The sequence below is a fragment of the Lepidochelys kempii genome, chromosome 14 (genome assembly GCF_965140265.1).
Source record: "Lepidochelys kempii isolate rLepKem1 chromosome 14, rLepKem1.hap2, whole genome shotgun sequence".
Lineage (NCBI taxonomy): Eukaryota > Metazoa > Chordata > Testudines > Cheloniidae > Lepidochelys > Lepidochelys kempii.
Genome location: NC_133269.1, coordinates 1168257 through 1183454, shown reverse-complemented (window position 1 = coordinate 1183454; position 15198 = coordinate 1168257). Strand labels below are relative to the sequence as shown.

Sequence of the window (15198 nt, the reverse complement as noted above, 5' to 3'; positions counted from 1 at the left end):
TGGACTCTATGGGCCAAGTTCATTTGGACAATTTAATTCTAGGCTATTAAACATTAGTGAGCTTCTTTCAGGAGACTGAAAATGTTAAATCAATGGAAGAATGACATTTAACATGCTGTGTCAAAGCTCTTAATGGAATTTGTTCCCTTGCTAAAGATGTTTGATGGTGTTACATATTACAGGTCAAACAAGTCCTAGATGAAATCATGGACAAGCTACCCGAGCCATTTAATATGTTGGAAATCATGGCTAAAGCAGCAGAGAAGACCCCATATGTCGTGGTAGCCTTTCAGGAATGTGAAAGAATGAACATCTTGACAAATGAAATAAGACGCTCTTTGAAAGAATTAAATTTGGGGCTGAAGGTGTGTGACATTGATACTGTTTTACACCATGGTAGTAACTTAGGTAATGTTGTTTGGTTTTTTTTCAATATACCAGCCTTTACAAATGAAGTCAATGGAACTAAATGTTCAGTTCAGGTTTGGTACCAAGGTAATGTGAGCTGTTGGATTACTATGAGTCTCTCTTCTTCTGCCACTAACTACAGGGTCATTGTAAGGCAGCCAACACTCCTCTTTCCTTCATTTTGAAGCCTGCAGGTTTGTTGCAGCCTAAAACCTGAGTGAGTGTGTGCACATGCACAAAGGTATAAACACATACACCGAGGGAGACTGAGCTGGATTGCAGAGGGGATGATGGGGCAGTTGCTTCTGCTGATACAGCCTGTCTTACATGTGGCTTTACAATGCTGATCTAAGGACTATGTCCCAGTTGCCTAAAATGCTGGCTTGTTTTGAAAAAGGCTGCTCTGGGTCCCTGCAAATACGTATTGGGGGAGAAATCTCTAACAGGAATTTGAACTCCCTTGGACTTGCTGTAGAGCCCCAGGTGTAAGGGATGGGGCCCTCTCTGTTGGAGAAGACTAAAGACGAGCTGGGGAATGATGGAAAATGCCCTATTTTTCAAAAATAGGCACTGCTCCCTGTCAATAAACCAAGCTACAATGTTCACAACTCCAGAAACAGTTGCTGAGCCCCTTGTGACTGATGTGCAGTGTGCCTAGAGCTTTGCTCTCAAAGGGGGTTCCAACGCAATGAGTCAATTCTTGTTTAACTAAATCATGGTTCTTTTCCTTTCAAAGGGTGAGCTGACAATCACAACAGACATGGAGGAATTGTCTAATGCTCTCTACTATGATAATGTGCCTGAATTCTGGACAAACCGGGCCTACCCCTCCTTACTTGGCTTGGGAGCCTGGTATGCTGACCTACTGCTTCGGGTCCGGGTGAGTCCACTCACCTCCAGCCTCTCTTCATGGTACTTTGTGTACGGCTCTTTGTGGGCCAAAGATCTCTCTTCAGACTATTGCTCATGGAACAAATATTGTCGTCTGGCCAGGGCTGGGCATATGAAGATGCTCTGAATTGCTTGCAAGGATCTAAGTGTATGTACTAAAACCCTTCTCAGTAGCTCAGGAAATCTGAGCTTGCTTTTCAGGATCCTGGGATGCAGAGATCCCCAGGGCTTGAAAGCACAGTGCTGAACTAAGAAGGGCTAAGTGTACATAGGAGCCAGGGCTACATCTTCATCCTTCCGTGCTGAAGCTGAGGTTCTAAAGAGATGGCAAGCCCCTCTGGCCTCAACTTGTGCCTGGAATTCAGGGCTTTTGAAGAAGCAGGGAAGGTGGAGAGGGACTCTTTTCTCTTAAATACACAGTTAGTATTACAAACCAGGGTGGTAGGTGCCAAATAGTCAAGTCCAGTAAAGGGCAAGTACCCTAATTCTAAATCTGTAATCTTCATTGTAAATTTGCCCTGATTCTAGCATTTAATGCCCAGCCACTTAATGGAGCTGCATCAGTACAAACCCCAAAAGGTAGCTCTTGAAAGCTGCACTTTGGACCAACAAAGTTTTTGCTTACATGAAATGGCCATGAGCTTTTCTGGTGCAAAGCACAACCTTCTTCACCTGCACTTGAGGTATGCAGTAGTAGCAATGGCTGCAACTGATGCAAAGCCTCACTGAAGACAAAGCCTTCATTTTTCCAAAGAGTCTCAGCTTGGTCCCCTCTCCCTGGTGACTACCATGTCCACCTGCAGCATCGCAGACCCAAGAGGGGCTCTGCTGAGATAGGGTTATTCTTTGGAGACCTACTCCAGGTGTTTGTCTGCCACATGCGATTACTTTCACAACTTGTCCCTCCTGAAGTCACAATCCGCTGAAGACTGGGGGCCTAAATCAAAGAGGGGCTGTAAAGACAGTTCTCCCAAAATGGATTACAGGAGTAAATGGAGGCACAAGTCTCATGTATCATGCCAGTTCAAGAGATGCACCACAGCCTGTGAACTTGGCTTTAAACTGCTGCTGCTTTATTTTTCAGGAACTAGAGGCCTGGACGACTGACTTTGCACTACCCACAACAGTGTGGCTGGCAGGCTTCTTTAATCCCCAGTCTTTCCTCACAGCTATCATGCAGTCTATGGCCAGAAAGAATGAATGGCCACTTGACAAGATGTGTCTTTCAGTGGAAGTGACCAAGAAAAACCGAGAGGATATGACGGCTCCACCCCGAGAAGGCTCCTATGTGCATGGGTTGTTCATGGAAGGTACAGGACCAGGCTCAATCCTGAATAATTAGCCCAGCAAATGCTATGCAATCTGGATTTGTACAGTTTTTGCTCCTCAGAACCACTTTTGAACATTGAATGTTAATCTCCAGCACTCTGCTACCATGTACTAATTTTCTTCACATCTCAGCCTTTGCTGTCCTGCCCTGCAGTAAGTGATCCAGGCCTTTCCCCCTCGCTCCTGAATTGGCTTGGTTTGAGGCAGCAGTTTGTCTGATGAAGCAGTTTCTAGCAGGGTTTATACTGTGCTGTCCCTGTACTTTTCTGCTGCGATAATAATTACACCCCACCTATGATCTTTACTCAAGAGCTTCTACTTCACCTGACAATGTGCTATCTCAGTGCTGCAGAATGACATGATTTTTCCTGTAGCTTAATGCCCAGTGTGTCCCGGCTAAACTTTAAGGTAAACAGGTTTCAGAGTAGCAGCCGTGTTAGTCTGTATCCGCAAAAAGAAAAGGAGGACTTGTGGCACCTTAGAGACTAACACATTTATTTGAGCATAAGCTTTCGTGAGCTATCTCCCCCCTGTATGCATCTAATGAAGTGAGCTGTAGCTCACAAAAGCTTACGCTCAAATAAATTTGTTAGTCTCTAAGGTGCCAAAAGTCCTCCTCTTCTTTTTACAGATAGATAGTTACCTGCTTATGCACTCATTACTGTACTAAGTAGCAATTAGTCTTCCCTGAGCAGTAGTCAAGGAATAACTGATGCTTGCCACCACAGCAGGAGCATAGTGTGAACTATAGTCAGCTCATTTATATTGCAATAAACAGCATCCATTAACAGAGCAGCCAGGTTCAGTTTGGGTAGCAGCTGCCTTTATTGTGCATCATTGTCAGAAACATGCCAGCAGAGGGCAGCCCTCATTAACAGACAAACAGTGACCGTAAGTATTTATTTATTTTGGAAATTAATACAGCAACACTTGAACCTCAGAGCAGGACAGTTGATGTTACTTGGGTCACAGTTACATTATTTATATATGACTGGACCCAGGAAGTCTAGGTGAGAATGTCTCAGCTTTAGTTTGAGGTCCCTTACAGCTAATAAACACAGAGGGATGAGGCCAGTGGCAGGATCACTGTACTGTCAAGCTTAGGTCCATGCCCAGCAGACTACATGGGAGAGTTTCCGTATTTATCATTCTTCCCCAAGCTGTGCAGTCCCCCCTAACACGGACACTAGAGTGGGGGAGAAAGGACAGACTTGACCATTGTGGTTAGAGATCTTATCCCTAGTAATATTGTTAGTCACTCTGAAATGCCAATTACATGCCAGGGGGGACTAAGCCCAGGCTACTTCAATACTGCCCTTTGGTCCTCCAGCTGACCCTTAACCATGCTTCTAGGACAACTCTTCCCCCACCCCACCCCACAGATACAACAAATAGAACACCTTCTGACTGAGCCATAACATTGCAGGTGCTCGGTGGGACATTCCTAGTGGTGTCATCACAGATGCTCGGCTGAAGGAGTTAACGCCCTCAATGCCCGTCATCTTCATCAGAGCCATCCCTGTGGACCGTATGGACACCAAGAACATCTACGAGTGCCCTGTCTACAAGACACGCATGCGAGGCCCCACCTATGTCTGGACCTTCAATTTGAAGACAAAGGAGAAGTCAGCTAAGTGGATTCTTGCTGCTGTTGCTTTGCTCTTACAGGCTTAAACTTTTACTGCCTAAACAAAGCACTTGTTCCACATGCCAAAGTAGTACCCAGCTCAACACTAATCCCATTAGTCAGAAACACCACCCAACTTTTTGTCTGCCCCAAAGTATTTTAACAAAGTGACAATAAAAAGACAGGTTTCAGAGTAGTGGCCGTGTTAGTCTGTATTCGCAAAAAGAAAAGGCACCTTAGAGACTAACCAATTTATTTGAGCATAAGCTTTCGTGAGCTACAGCCCACTTCATCGGATGCACGCAGTGGAAAGACAGTAAAGCATGAGATGATGCTGTTAGTGCCTGGGTGGATAAAACAACTGGCCAACTGTGGATTGGTGTCACGCTACACATCAGAGCATGCCAGTATGGGGTTACAATAAAGCACTAAGGGCTTGTCTACACTGGCAAGTTTTGTCCCCAAAATCTGCCTTTTGGCAACAAAACAGCAAGAGCATACACACTACAATTGGCCTTTTGTCACAAAAAACTTCCACCCCTATGAGAGACTTTTGTCTTTTCCCCCTCCCTTTATTGTCGACAAAGAGCCAGCGTAGACACTGGTGATTGTTTTGTCGACCGAACTGGCTTCTGCCAGTATCCCACAATGCCCGCCCTGATCGCTCTGTTGCCCTGCAGGCATGTGCCCCTCCCCTTTCAAAGCTCCGGGAAGTATCTGTGCGCTGCTTCCTTTGGGGAACAAACGGAGAGCAAATCATCAGAATGCTCCTGTTCTACCCTGCACTAGGGACACAGCAGCAGGCAGACTGCTGTGCGGCTTTGCCATTCCTCAGCACAGAGAGCTCACAGAGTTACTCATGATGCTACTCTTGGCTGCAGGAGCACTCAGCTCTTCCTTCCCACAACACTGCACTGTGGGATACATACCCACAGTGCATTGCTCACCCTGTCAATGATGATTGTGTCCCACATGTGGGACATGATCTGTCGACAGAGGGAGCAAGTGTGAACACCCTTTGGCGATTTTTGTTGTGTCAACGTAAGTTTTATCAACAAAACTTGGTAGTGTAGACACGCCCTACATGCCAGCACCGAAAAGAAGGAAGACAAAGTAAAGGCCTTGTCTACACTGCCACTTTACAGCACTGAAACTTTCTCACTCATGGGGTGTGAAAAAAACATGCCCCTGAGCACTGTAAAGTGGCAGTGTAGACAGTGCCCCAGCACGGGGAGCTACGCCTCTCGTGGAGGGTGTTTTTTACAGTGCTCCCAGCACTGGTGCCGTGACTACACAGCCCCGTTAAAGCGTGGCCATCTGGATTCCTCAGAACTCAGTGCCTGTTCAGGTCTCTGTTTTGCATGAGTGCTCCCCTGTGGGCAGGGCCCTACTGGGCCATGAGCTGTAGTTCCAGTCCCTTCCCCAAAGAGCTTCTAAAGTAAATAGACCAGACAAAAGGGGAAGGAGAAACAGAGACAGGAAGAGAGCCCAGATACGGTCACTGTCCAGTGCCTTAGCTACTGCTCTACACAGCCTCCGTGCTATCCTGTACTTCCCAACAGTGGAAAGGTGCACACAGGTCACCCTGATCAACTGTTAAGCATCTGCTATTAAGCCTTCCAGCACCTGCACCAAAGGGCTGCATAAAGAATACACTCTGGCCATGCTCCCTGTTTACTACCCATTTTGCTAGCTGGGTGGGAAGTCAGTCAGGAAGCACATGTCCTTCTGTTTCTAGGATGTGATGGCTATCTGTCCCTGTGCTCCCAGAAGTGAAGTTGTGTCAGACAAGACCACACACTACAGCCTCCCTTTGAAATACAGCCAGAGTTGTTTTTAGACAAGACTCGTAAGAAATGACACAGAAGAAAGGTGACAAATGGTGCTCTTCAAAGCACTAGGAGTGGCAAGCGGTTTGTATTCTCAGGCCAGTCACCAGTGGATAGGAGGCCCCTAATTGCTGGTACTGTCTGCAGGGACTATAAAAGCTAACTCCCCTTTTACCCCTGAGGGAACCACTGTGGCAGAAGCAGAAGCAAGCTCCCATGGTGTAGCTGTTTGGAGCATATAGGATTTTGGTTTGCCTTCATGCCACTGCCATTGCCTCCAGAACCCTACTGCAACTGTTACTAGCCTGGCCAGGCAGCCAGGGAACCTCTGCTCAGCACTGACAGTTAGGGGCTGACCACCCAGAAGAACCCAACTGCTCTCTCCCTTTCGTATGGAGTAGTTTCCTATTTCACATCTGCTAGCAGCGCTCAACTGCCTGAAGACAAAATGATAAAACCCCAGCGCTTTAATATCTTCTATTTCAAGTATCAACACTGACTTTAGCCAAGAGAGGAGAGCTGTGAAGGAATGCTTATGGCAATAGGCAACTGCCAGGCTGCTTGTGGTCCAGGGCTGACCTGGCCATTTATGAGGCCTTAGTAGTGCTGGTTCTTTAATCCCTGGATACAGAGGAAGTTTAGAACCAGTTACCCTGATGTGGCAGGCACTTACCCACAGCAACCAGAACCTGAGAGTTGAGTGAAGGTAAAGGACCAGAAAACACATGCACATGCTCCAACACTAAGGCTCTTGGGAATGAAAATTGGTGAAAGTTAAAGTCTGAGTTGGCATTTTCACCAAGTCTAGGGGATTAACTGGGGCGAGTCCAATGCCACAGGAGGAAAGACAGCAAATGACCTTGTGTCAGCCAACATTCATGTGATAAAGGCATTTTAGAGGAGACCTCAACCTTACAAAGCAAAAGCCAGAGGTTATGCTGACTTTAATCCCAACTCAGGCAGGAGATCAAAGAGCGGCTGATTTTCCCACAATGTCTCCCATTGGCTGGCCAGGGTAAAATCTAGGCCTGACCCTAGGCTGAGTCCCCACTGCAAGAGATGCATTTCAGAAGAGAAAGTCTTATCAATGCATGGGGATAACTTGGACTCCTCCCTCCCCGTTCCTGAAAAGGAACCTTAGTTACTGCTAGACTACAACATGCATTGGAGACATAACCCACTCAAATGGAAATTGAATATAGGCCCTCAGGAAAGAGCTTCACACTGCACTGAAAACCTTCCCCATGCAAGGGAAGCATTGGGCTGATTCTTCCTCCTTATAAAGGACAGGGCTGCATTAATAAGTGCAATCAACTCAGTATTGTTTCCTGCAGCTTTAGTTCTTCCTGGAGCAAAACAACTTCAGACTCACCCAGAGGAGGATCCTTTCTCCTTTCAAAAGAAGTTCTTAATCAGAGGCGTTACCAGCTTCACCCACAGCTTTACGTAGCGGGTTGGCTGTTCAAATGTAGACAATGACACGACACCTGACTTGAGATAAAGCTGCTCCTGCTCCTACAAGACAAAATCCCGAAAGCCAGTTTCAGCATCGCTCCCTCACATCATCCACCACCCTAGCCAAATTTGGTGCATCTACAGTCACAGCTTTTGCCTGGCCAGAGGGGCATGTCACCCTTCTCTCACAGGTCTGAACACACATCAGGGACAAAGAACCCAGCCTGCTCCTCCATGTGATGTACATTGTAGACAAGTAGCCCAGCCACTGAGCTGTAAGCACGGGGAATGTCACACGGCACCTGTCCCTGAGGTGTGCCTATTGCAGCAGCATTCTGAGGCTTGACAGCTGCATTCTGAAGAGCCACATTCACATCTTATTCTGGAGAAACGTTCTCAGAACCCGAACATTTGAACTCAACAAAGGGCCCAAGGTGGGTGGCTTTGTGGGATCAAGCCGTACAGCTATTCCTAATTACTTAACTAAACTACAGTTATAGGAATAACACAAGTCAAACCCCTAGCTGTAATTGCCTGAAAAGGAAACCTGACGTTAATCTCAAGAGACTGGTTTGCAGAACTCATCCTAGACACAGCTTCAGTGTTGTGTTTTCAAATGAATATGCAGTCATGATTTCAATTAAATTACCAGAAATGCGTAAGTGCCTTTAAAGTATAAACAATACGACTGGAAGAGGAAGTGAACCATCTCTGTTACAATAGACATTTCACATAGCACATGAAAAGCAGTGGTTTGATCAAAGGCAGAAGTGGCTCTTTCTGCAAAACTAGCAAGGTTTCTGGTTTTACTCTACTTGCAAACAAGAACCAGGACGTTTGTCAGATGTAGCAAAATACCTCAATTTCTACTCCACAGATTACAGAAATCTTTCCCTGTGATGGAGCCCATAAGCACTCTGAATTTTGACACATCAGGAAAGGAACCACAAATTATGGGAAATAAACACAAAGGGCTGAACGTAAAAGATTCCGGCAGTAATGAGCCTGTTTTTAGAAACGAAGAGTGTTGCAAATCCCACTAAAAACCCTCCGTTAGAGGCAAGGTGCCAATCACTTAATACCAATAGTCTAGTTTCAGTTCAGTTATTTGTACTGAGACTCAAAACTTGTAACAAAATATTATTTACTTTGGTTCACTCACTGCAGCAGCCAGAATTTTTGCCTGGAGCTGGAGTGGAGCCAGAGCACAGCTCCAAAGCCCTGATTACAATACAGGTGTTGAGTGGTTATTAAAATGTATCCCCAATTTCCTTCAGACTAGAGTAATCTGCACTGGAAGCATGTCAAACCATACAATTTATAGGACTGCGGTAATGAAAGGACTGGGTAGTTGTACTGAGTTCCACAGCAGCCCCCATCCTACTGGTACCCAAAGGTCAGTCATTTGAGGAGTGTACATTTTTCAGGCATTTTCATCACCAGCCCCTGTACTAACAGGAGAATATTTGTCTAATTTGTTATTTGACAATCAGCAGCAAAGGAAACAAACTAAAAGTGACAAAGGTTCCAAATAAAAACAGAACGAAGCCTGCTGCTTTTCCCCCATTGCAGGGGTGTCAGAACCGGGAGCGATCCCATGCTGCAGGAGAGTAAAAAAGGCAGGTCAGGACCAGCACAGCCACTTGTAGGGAAGAGAAGGGACTCAGACACCGCATCAAAATCTGTAATATAGTACTATGCAGCCCCAGGGATTGTGCTTTTTCTGTTAGCCCTACGTACAGACAGGACTACAAGATCTTAGTTACCGTATGTGAGACACATGATTTATCTCCCATAATGCAATTAACTGGGCCTCCCCACATCACACCAGGGCAGATGATAGAGAAATGATTCACACTGGACAGGAGTTTCACAAATTAAGAACAGTATGGGCCAGATCACAATATTTGTTTCTCTTAAAGCTTGGAATTGGCAAAATCTCAGCTTTAGTTTAACAAAAATAAAGTTTCTACCCTCTTGGTTGTGAAGAAAAGCATGAAAACATGAACCTTAAAGGCTCAAAGAAGAGAAGGCAAAGATATTTTAAATACAGTTTAGGTTCTCATGTTTTTTTAATGCTGGGGTTCACAATACTGGAAGGACCAAACCCCTCAATTGTTCATAGATCTGGAAATGAAGTCTTCATTGAGAGCTTTGCATATAGTTCACAAAACAGCACAATGTCTACAACACTTATTCCAACCAACCAGTACAATGGAAGGAGGAAGTGAGACACTGATTCCTTAAAGGCTCTGTTAGATTTCATCTCGGCACAGTACGGTCTCCACACAAAGATCACAAACAGCAGTGAAACAGGTGGTCAAATTCCAGGTCATTTCTAGTATAGTGGGGATATTCAGCCATATGCACTTAGCTAAAATGCTTTGTTGGGTCACTGCAGTCATCACTCACAGCTTTACACAATCCCTTCATTACAAAAATATTTCCATGGATTTTTCTCATTACAGATAAAAACAAATAGAGGCCAAATAAAGTGAAACATTCATGTGACTCTTCCAGTAAGACACAGAGAACCCTGCTGGATTAGATATGAGGCTGACTCAGTGGGCCAAATTCAGCTCTGGGGTAAGAGATGCAATTCCCATCAATTTTTATGGAGGCTGAACCTTCTTATGCCAGGCCTGAGTTTTATCCAGTATGAGTTTTGCAAAGCTTCAAATGAAACATATGCACTGATCCAATTTGCTTCACTGCTGAACACTTTGGTATCACAGGAATTATTCAGGGTGATGCCAATTTCAGGACTAGATTGAAAAGCAGGACAGTTGGAGAAAACAATTTAATAGAGAAGACAAGAAGATACCAAACAACCCAAGCTGCCCACCCCTTTACAGCCACTATGACAAGGGGAGACTATACGCTAAGCTGGAACACTGATCTTTAAACCACTGAAAAAGAGCATATGGTCAGGATTAAAAACAGGACCACACTTCTTCCTGGGAGGAGGACAGAAATTCTCTTACTGTTAAGGAGATGCTGAGTGCAGATCCCCTTCCCTTCTCCCACCCCCAAATCCTGTGAAAAAGGAAGTCATCAGAAGGCAGCCAGGGTGGGGTTTATATAAATATTTACATGGGATTAGACACACTTTTGGTTGCAAGTAGATTGATAAAAGCAATTAAGATCCAAAGCACTTTACAGGTGAAAGGTCAGCAACTCAGGGAACCTGAATTCCATTTCTGCAAGCTCAGATGCCCAAACCATGGAGGAAAGGCATGAATGTGCAGCGTATATATATATATGAGAATAAGGAGCTTTACTCTGAATGGCTCATCTATGTTTGGTTAGCCTCCAGGGCCCAATTCAGCTGTCCACTCTCATTATGGCCTCTAATTCCCAGAACTGGGCACTTGTAGCTAACAGCTCACCAATAGACACTTAACTGACAGTTCCTCAAGTTCTCCTATGCTAGAGAAGGTTTGAAATTATAGTAGTTAAAGATTTTAACGCAATCACCTCACCAACACTCCGCCACCCTATGAAAACTCCTCACATTTGCCACCAACCTGATGGAGCTGCTGCTGCAGGTCACGATTTTCTGTCACTATTGCAACCTGAGCTTCCAGGTCCCGATGAACCGACCTGTACCCAAAATTAGGAGAGCCAATCAGAGTCAGGCAGGGCAGACTGCTTCCTGCCAGGTACAGCCAGAGGCCTGCAGGAAAAGAGTAGGAAAGGAAATATGGCAGACAAAAGAAGTGACCATGGTAGCCTCCAACACTTGCTCTTATTTAATGTTTTTCATTTATTTTGAAATGCTTTGTTAGATTTACAGGAATGGCAAGTGGTAATGACACAAAGCAAGCTCTCAGGAAACAGAGATGCTTCCTTATAAACAGCTTAGCATGCCTTGTGGAGCCCGGCACAGCCCTGTAGAGCCCTCTGCTACACCTGGCTCTGGCTCTCTACACTTGTGACTTTGTGTGCTCTGAGGGACAAAGTGGCTTTGGCACCCTGGGGTGGAGCTCATCAGTGACACTCCCAAGGGTAACCACTGACATTTTTAAAGCCTAATGAACTGTACACAGCAGCTCTAACAGTGAAGACTCCAAACATAACCCCAAATGGCTAGTATCCAGTAAAGAAAGGCCACACAGGAAATACCTTGGAGAAATGTGTCTGCAGCATTCTCCTCAGTGACTGGAAAGAGAGTTCTTGATCCCCTGGGCCCTGGAGATCTGCACAGCAATCCTGACTCAGTTTCCATTTCCCCCCCACAACACCGACAAATATTCTGGAAACATGGCTATTTCAATGCTCCCCTAGAGAGACCACATCTGCACAGCAACATGCAACCCCCAAGTCTGTCCATCAACTAAACAGTTATCCTTAATGCTGCCCCTCCCACCTTCTAACAGATCTGCCCTCTTGAAACAGAGGACTATGCAGCATTGCACGAATGCTGTGATATTCTGCGCTATGGGCTGTTCCTCCCTGCGTGGAGCCACAGGCCCACTCCACTGGCAGCAACAGGACTAAGTGCCATTCTGGACCTCACCCCTGTGTTATTTTTACATCTCAGTTTCTCCTTACTACAGGTGGGAGTGAGCAGCTCCCTTATCACATCTCTCAATTGCAGATAGCTTGTGAGTGCAAGGGAAACTGGCTCAGTGCACTACTATCTAAAGGTAACATCGTGCACTATTACAGGTTTCAGAGTAGCAGCCGTGTTAGTCTGTATTCGCAAAAAGAACAGGAGTACTTGTGGCACCTTAGAGACTAACCAATTTATTTGAGCATGAGCTTTCGTGTGACATGCATCCGATGAAGTGAGCTGTAGCTCACGAAAGCTCATGCTCAAATAAATTGGTTAGTCTCTAAGGTGCCACAAGTACTCCTTTTCTTTTATCGTGCACTATGGTAACCAGCTCACTGGTGTCAGATGTTATGAAAGGGTTTGAACAACATTCCTCCAATTTCTCTAAGTCTTTGTGTTTCTTTAAGTAACCAGCAGGCACCCTGGCAAAGAATACCCTCATCTTTAGCAAGAACACTTTTACCTCTCAGACTTTTCCCTGGGTGTTGTGGTTGGGAAGTTCTGTAACTTTTTCATTTGAGTTCTCCACAAACTTTGAATGGAATCGGTGCGCGTGTGCAGAAAGCCTTGCCTTTTCTCTGCAGCTTATAATGGCTTTCAGACCTTCTCCACCCAGCAAGGAAAAAACCATACCATAGCGGGGCACAAGCTCAATTCCCCCCCCCCCCCTCGGAGGTTACCTCTAAAAACCTCTTGGACTGAGAGCTGGTAAGTTACATTACCCAGTCCTGAGGGCAGAGTCTGCAAGAGATGGCATCATGAAGACTCTGAACAATGGCATTGGCTGGCTCTGTCTAGTGAATTCCAACAAGATTGTTACCAATAGGGCAGATACAAATGATCATACCCACTCGTTCCCTTGATCACCACCAGAGGGTAAATTCAAACTGCTCCTATTTATAGCACAGCACAATCCAATTTCCTGGGACTCCCAGCTCCCAAACAAAGATACTGAAGAGCTCCTCTTCATTCTTCCAACTCTAGTCACAAGAGAAACACACCCTAAAGCCCCAGGGAAACCCACCCCCTGCCAGATATAAATGGAATTAGGGTCTGGTGTCATGCAACCAGGAAAGCAGTTCACAAGCCCAGGACTGGTAGCTGAAGTGCCCCGAGAGAGTCTCAGGCACATCACAGCATTTGTAAGATGGAGGGCGGAAGAACACCCAGAGGTGCTAGTAAGCTATGGCTGAAGGAAGCCTGAAAGGCCACTTGCTGGACAGAAGCTGAATTAAGGGAGTTGCATGTGCCCGCTTAGTGGAGAGCAAGCAAGTCCTGGGCGTGTCCCTAACAACAGATGCATTTTCCCAGCCCACAAGTCACACAAAGAACACAGCAGAGAAGCTATAGCTTAAAAACCACCTAGTCCCTGAATAGACGCAGGTTTCCTAATTCAGACCAAGAGCACTTCCAAGAATGCCTTGAGTAAGAGGCTGCCGATTCACCGCCTGTTCCTGTAACATACTCCCCACCCCCACAGCACCACAAAGCCAGCAGCCTCCCCCATGCCACTTTCAGTTACACCTTCCAGTTCAAGAATGGCAGCTGCCCATACCACAGCCCAATGAGAGGCTTCTCCCCATGCCTACCACACCCACTGGGCCCAGTAGGAATTTCTGGACACTGTCCACACAGGGAGCCCCTGAAATCCACAAAGAAACACATGAACTATGCAGAGATTCAGCGCTTCCCACAATCATTTTTGATTTACTAGAGCAGATTCCCAGATAGGGCTAGTCTGATAACAGCAGATAACGGATCTAGAGCTGGGGTTGGGGCAAGAAAGTGATGTCAGGAACCCACCTGCCAAGCTGGGGTAGTGACTAAGGGGAGAATATAGTCACCTCCCTCTCTCATGTAGCCAAGGGAGGGAACCCTGCAGCCCTTGTTGTGGCCTTGGCTTTGTGACTGTGCCAGGAGGAGTTTGCTCACACAATGACTCACTTTTCCAGGAGGGGAAAGGCAGAGTTTCCCAATCCTCATTCAGTGGCAATAAAGCATCTTCATCTGGGTCCCAAAGGACACCTACCTGGCACCCGATCTCCTGACACTGGAGCAGGAGACAACAGCTCCTCATCTCACCAGGTCAGGAACTGCCACCACTGTGTGTTTGCTCTCAGACACGGGCCATGGAATCATAGAATAGAATATCAGGGTTGGAAGGGACCTCAGGAGATCATCTAGTCCAACCCCCTGCTCAAAGCAGGACCAATCCCCAATTTTTGCCCCAGATCCCTAAATGGCCCCCTCAAGGATTGAACTCACAACCCTGGGTTTAGCAGGCCAATGCTCAAAATCTCCTTAGGTACAAAACTGACATTTTCCATGCACACTGGCGCTGCAACTGTGCAAGATGTAAGTGCACTTAGCCTTACTCAGGACAAGTTCAACCACAACAGCAGTGGGAAAGCTTGTGCAGCATTGTCTGTATGGACACCAAGTGTTTAACCAGGGCTTGCATGGCCAAAACACGGTAGCATAGAAGAGCCAGGTCCTATGAGAGATTAAAGGGTGCCTTCCTCTGAAGGCTGACAAAGGAAGCAAGATGCACAGCTGCTGCTGAGAAGCAGAGAGAATTGGGGTTGATCCCACACCCTGTTCCAAGACCCAAACTCTGTGCTTGATTATTTCAAACTCTGTCTCGAGGTCCCCTCCTTCTTCCCGCCTTTCAGCCCATTTGCAGTCCTGAGCATCATTCTGCTGCCGGGGGTCACAGAAGAACAAGTCAGGTGAATCACACGTCAGCCAAAGGGCAAACTATACCAGAAATGGGGACTGCAGACGGGCCCTCTAGCACTCAGAAGGGAAAACAAGATCTAAATGGCTGACACACCACATTTCTTCAGGTTTACATCCTCCCCAGCACTGGTCCTGCTGAAGCTCAGTAAGACTCCTTTGCTCCTGCACATATGATAACATAACAAATCGACCTCTAAGGTGCATGGAAAGGCTTTGGCTTTTCTCTAAAAAGACAAATCCCATGTGGTAAAGAACTGCTCCCCAGGAACATTGGAAAAGCAATGCACTCCTTCCTAGCTCACTCTATGTCTGCCCTGGGGAATCCCACTTGCAGACTTACATTGTCCAGCAGCATGAGTATT

The 15198-nt window shown here is 46.2% G+C and overlaps 2 protein-coding genes across 12 annotated transcripts in view; one reads left to right on the top strand and one right to left on the bottom strand.

The window, feature by feature from the left end:
* The window catches only part of DNAH17 (dynein axonemal heavy chain 17), a 103648-nt gene extending 98853 nt beyond the window's left edge, over positions 1 to 4795 (top strand). The window contains exons 78-81 of the mRNA XM_073310983.1: positions 183 to 365; positions 1145 to 1288; positions 2384 to 2609; positions 4055 to 4795. Coding sequence (XP_073167084.1) covers positions 183 to 365; positions 1145 to 1288; positions 2384 to 2609; positions 4055 to 4302 — 801 coding nt within the window. The 3' untranslated portion in view covers positions 4303 to 4795. The remainder of the gene's footprint in view (positions 1 to 182; positions 366 to 1144; positions 1289 to 2383; positions 2610 to 4054) is intronic.
* PGS1 (phosphatidylglycerophosphate synthase 1) overlaps positions 1 to 15198 on the bottom strand; it is a 94712-nt gene that overhangs the window by 59909 nt on the left and 19605 nt on the right. For 6 of the 11 annotated variants that reach the window (XM_073310975.1, XM_073310978.1, XM_073310976.1 and 3 more), the window contains exons 8-9: positions 11067 to 11215; positions 7457 to 7599 (exon numbers count right to left, since the gene is read on the bottom strand). The exons of 1 other annotated variant lie outside the window; for it this stretch is intronic. In XM_073310975.1, the coding sequence (XP_073167076.1) occupies positions 7480 to 7599; positions 11067 to 11215 (269 nt within the window). In that variant the 3' untranslated portion in view covers positions 7457 to 7479. Of the gene's footprint in view, positions 1 to 3434; positions 7600 to 11066; positions 11216 to 15198 lie in introns of those variants that run through there. 4 more of the 11 variants (XM_073310973.1, XM_073310971.1, XM_073310980.1 and 1 more) reach the window with 4 other exon arrangements.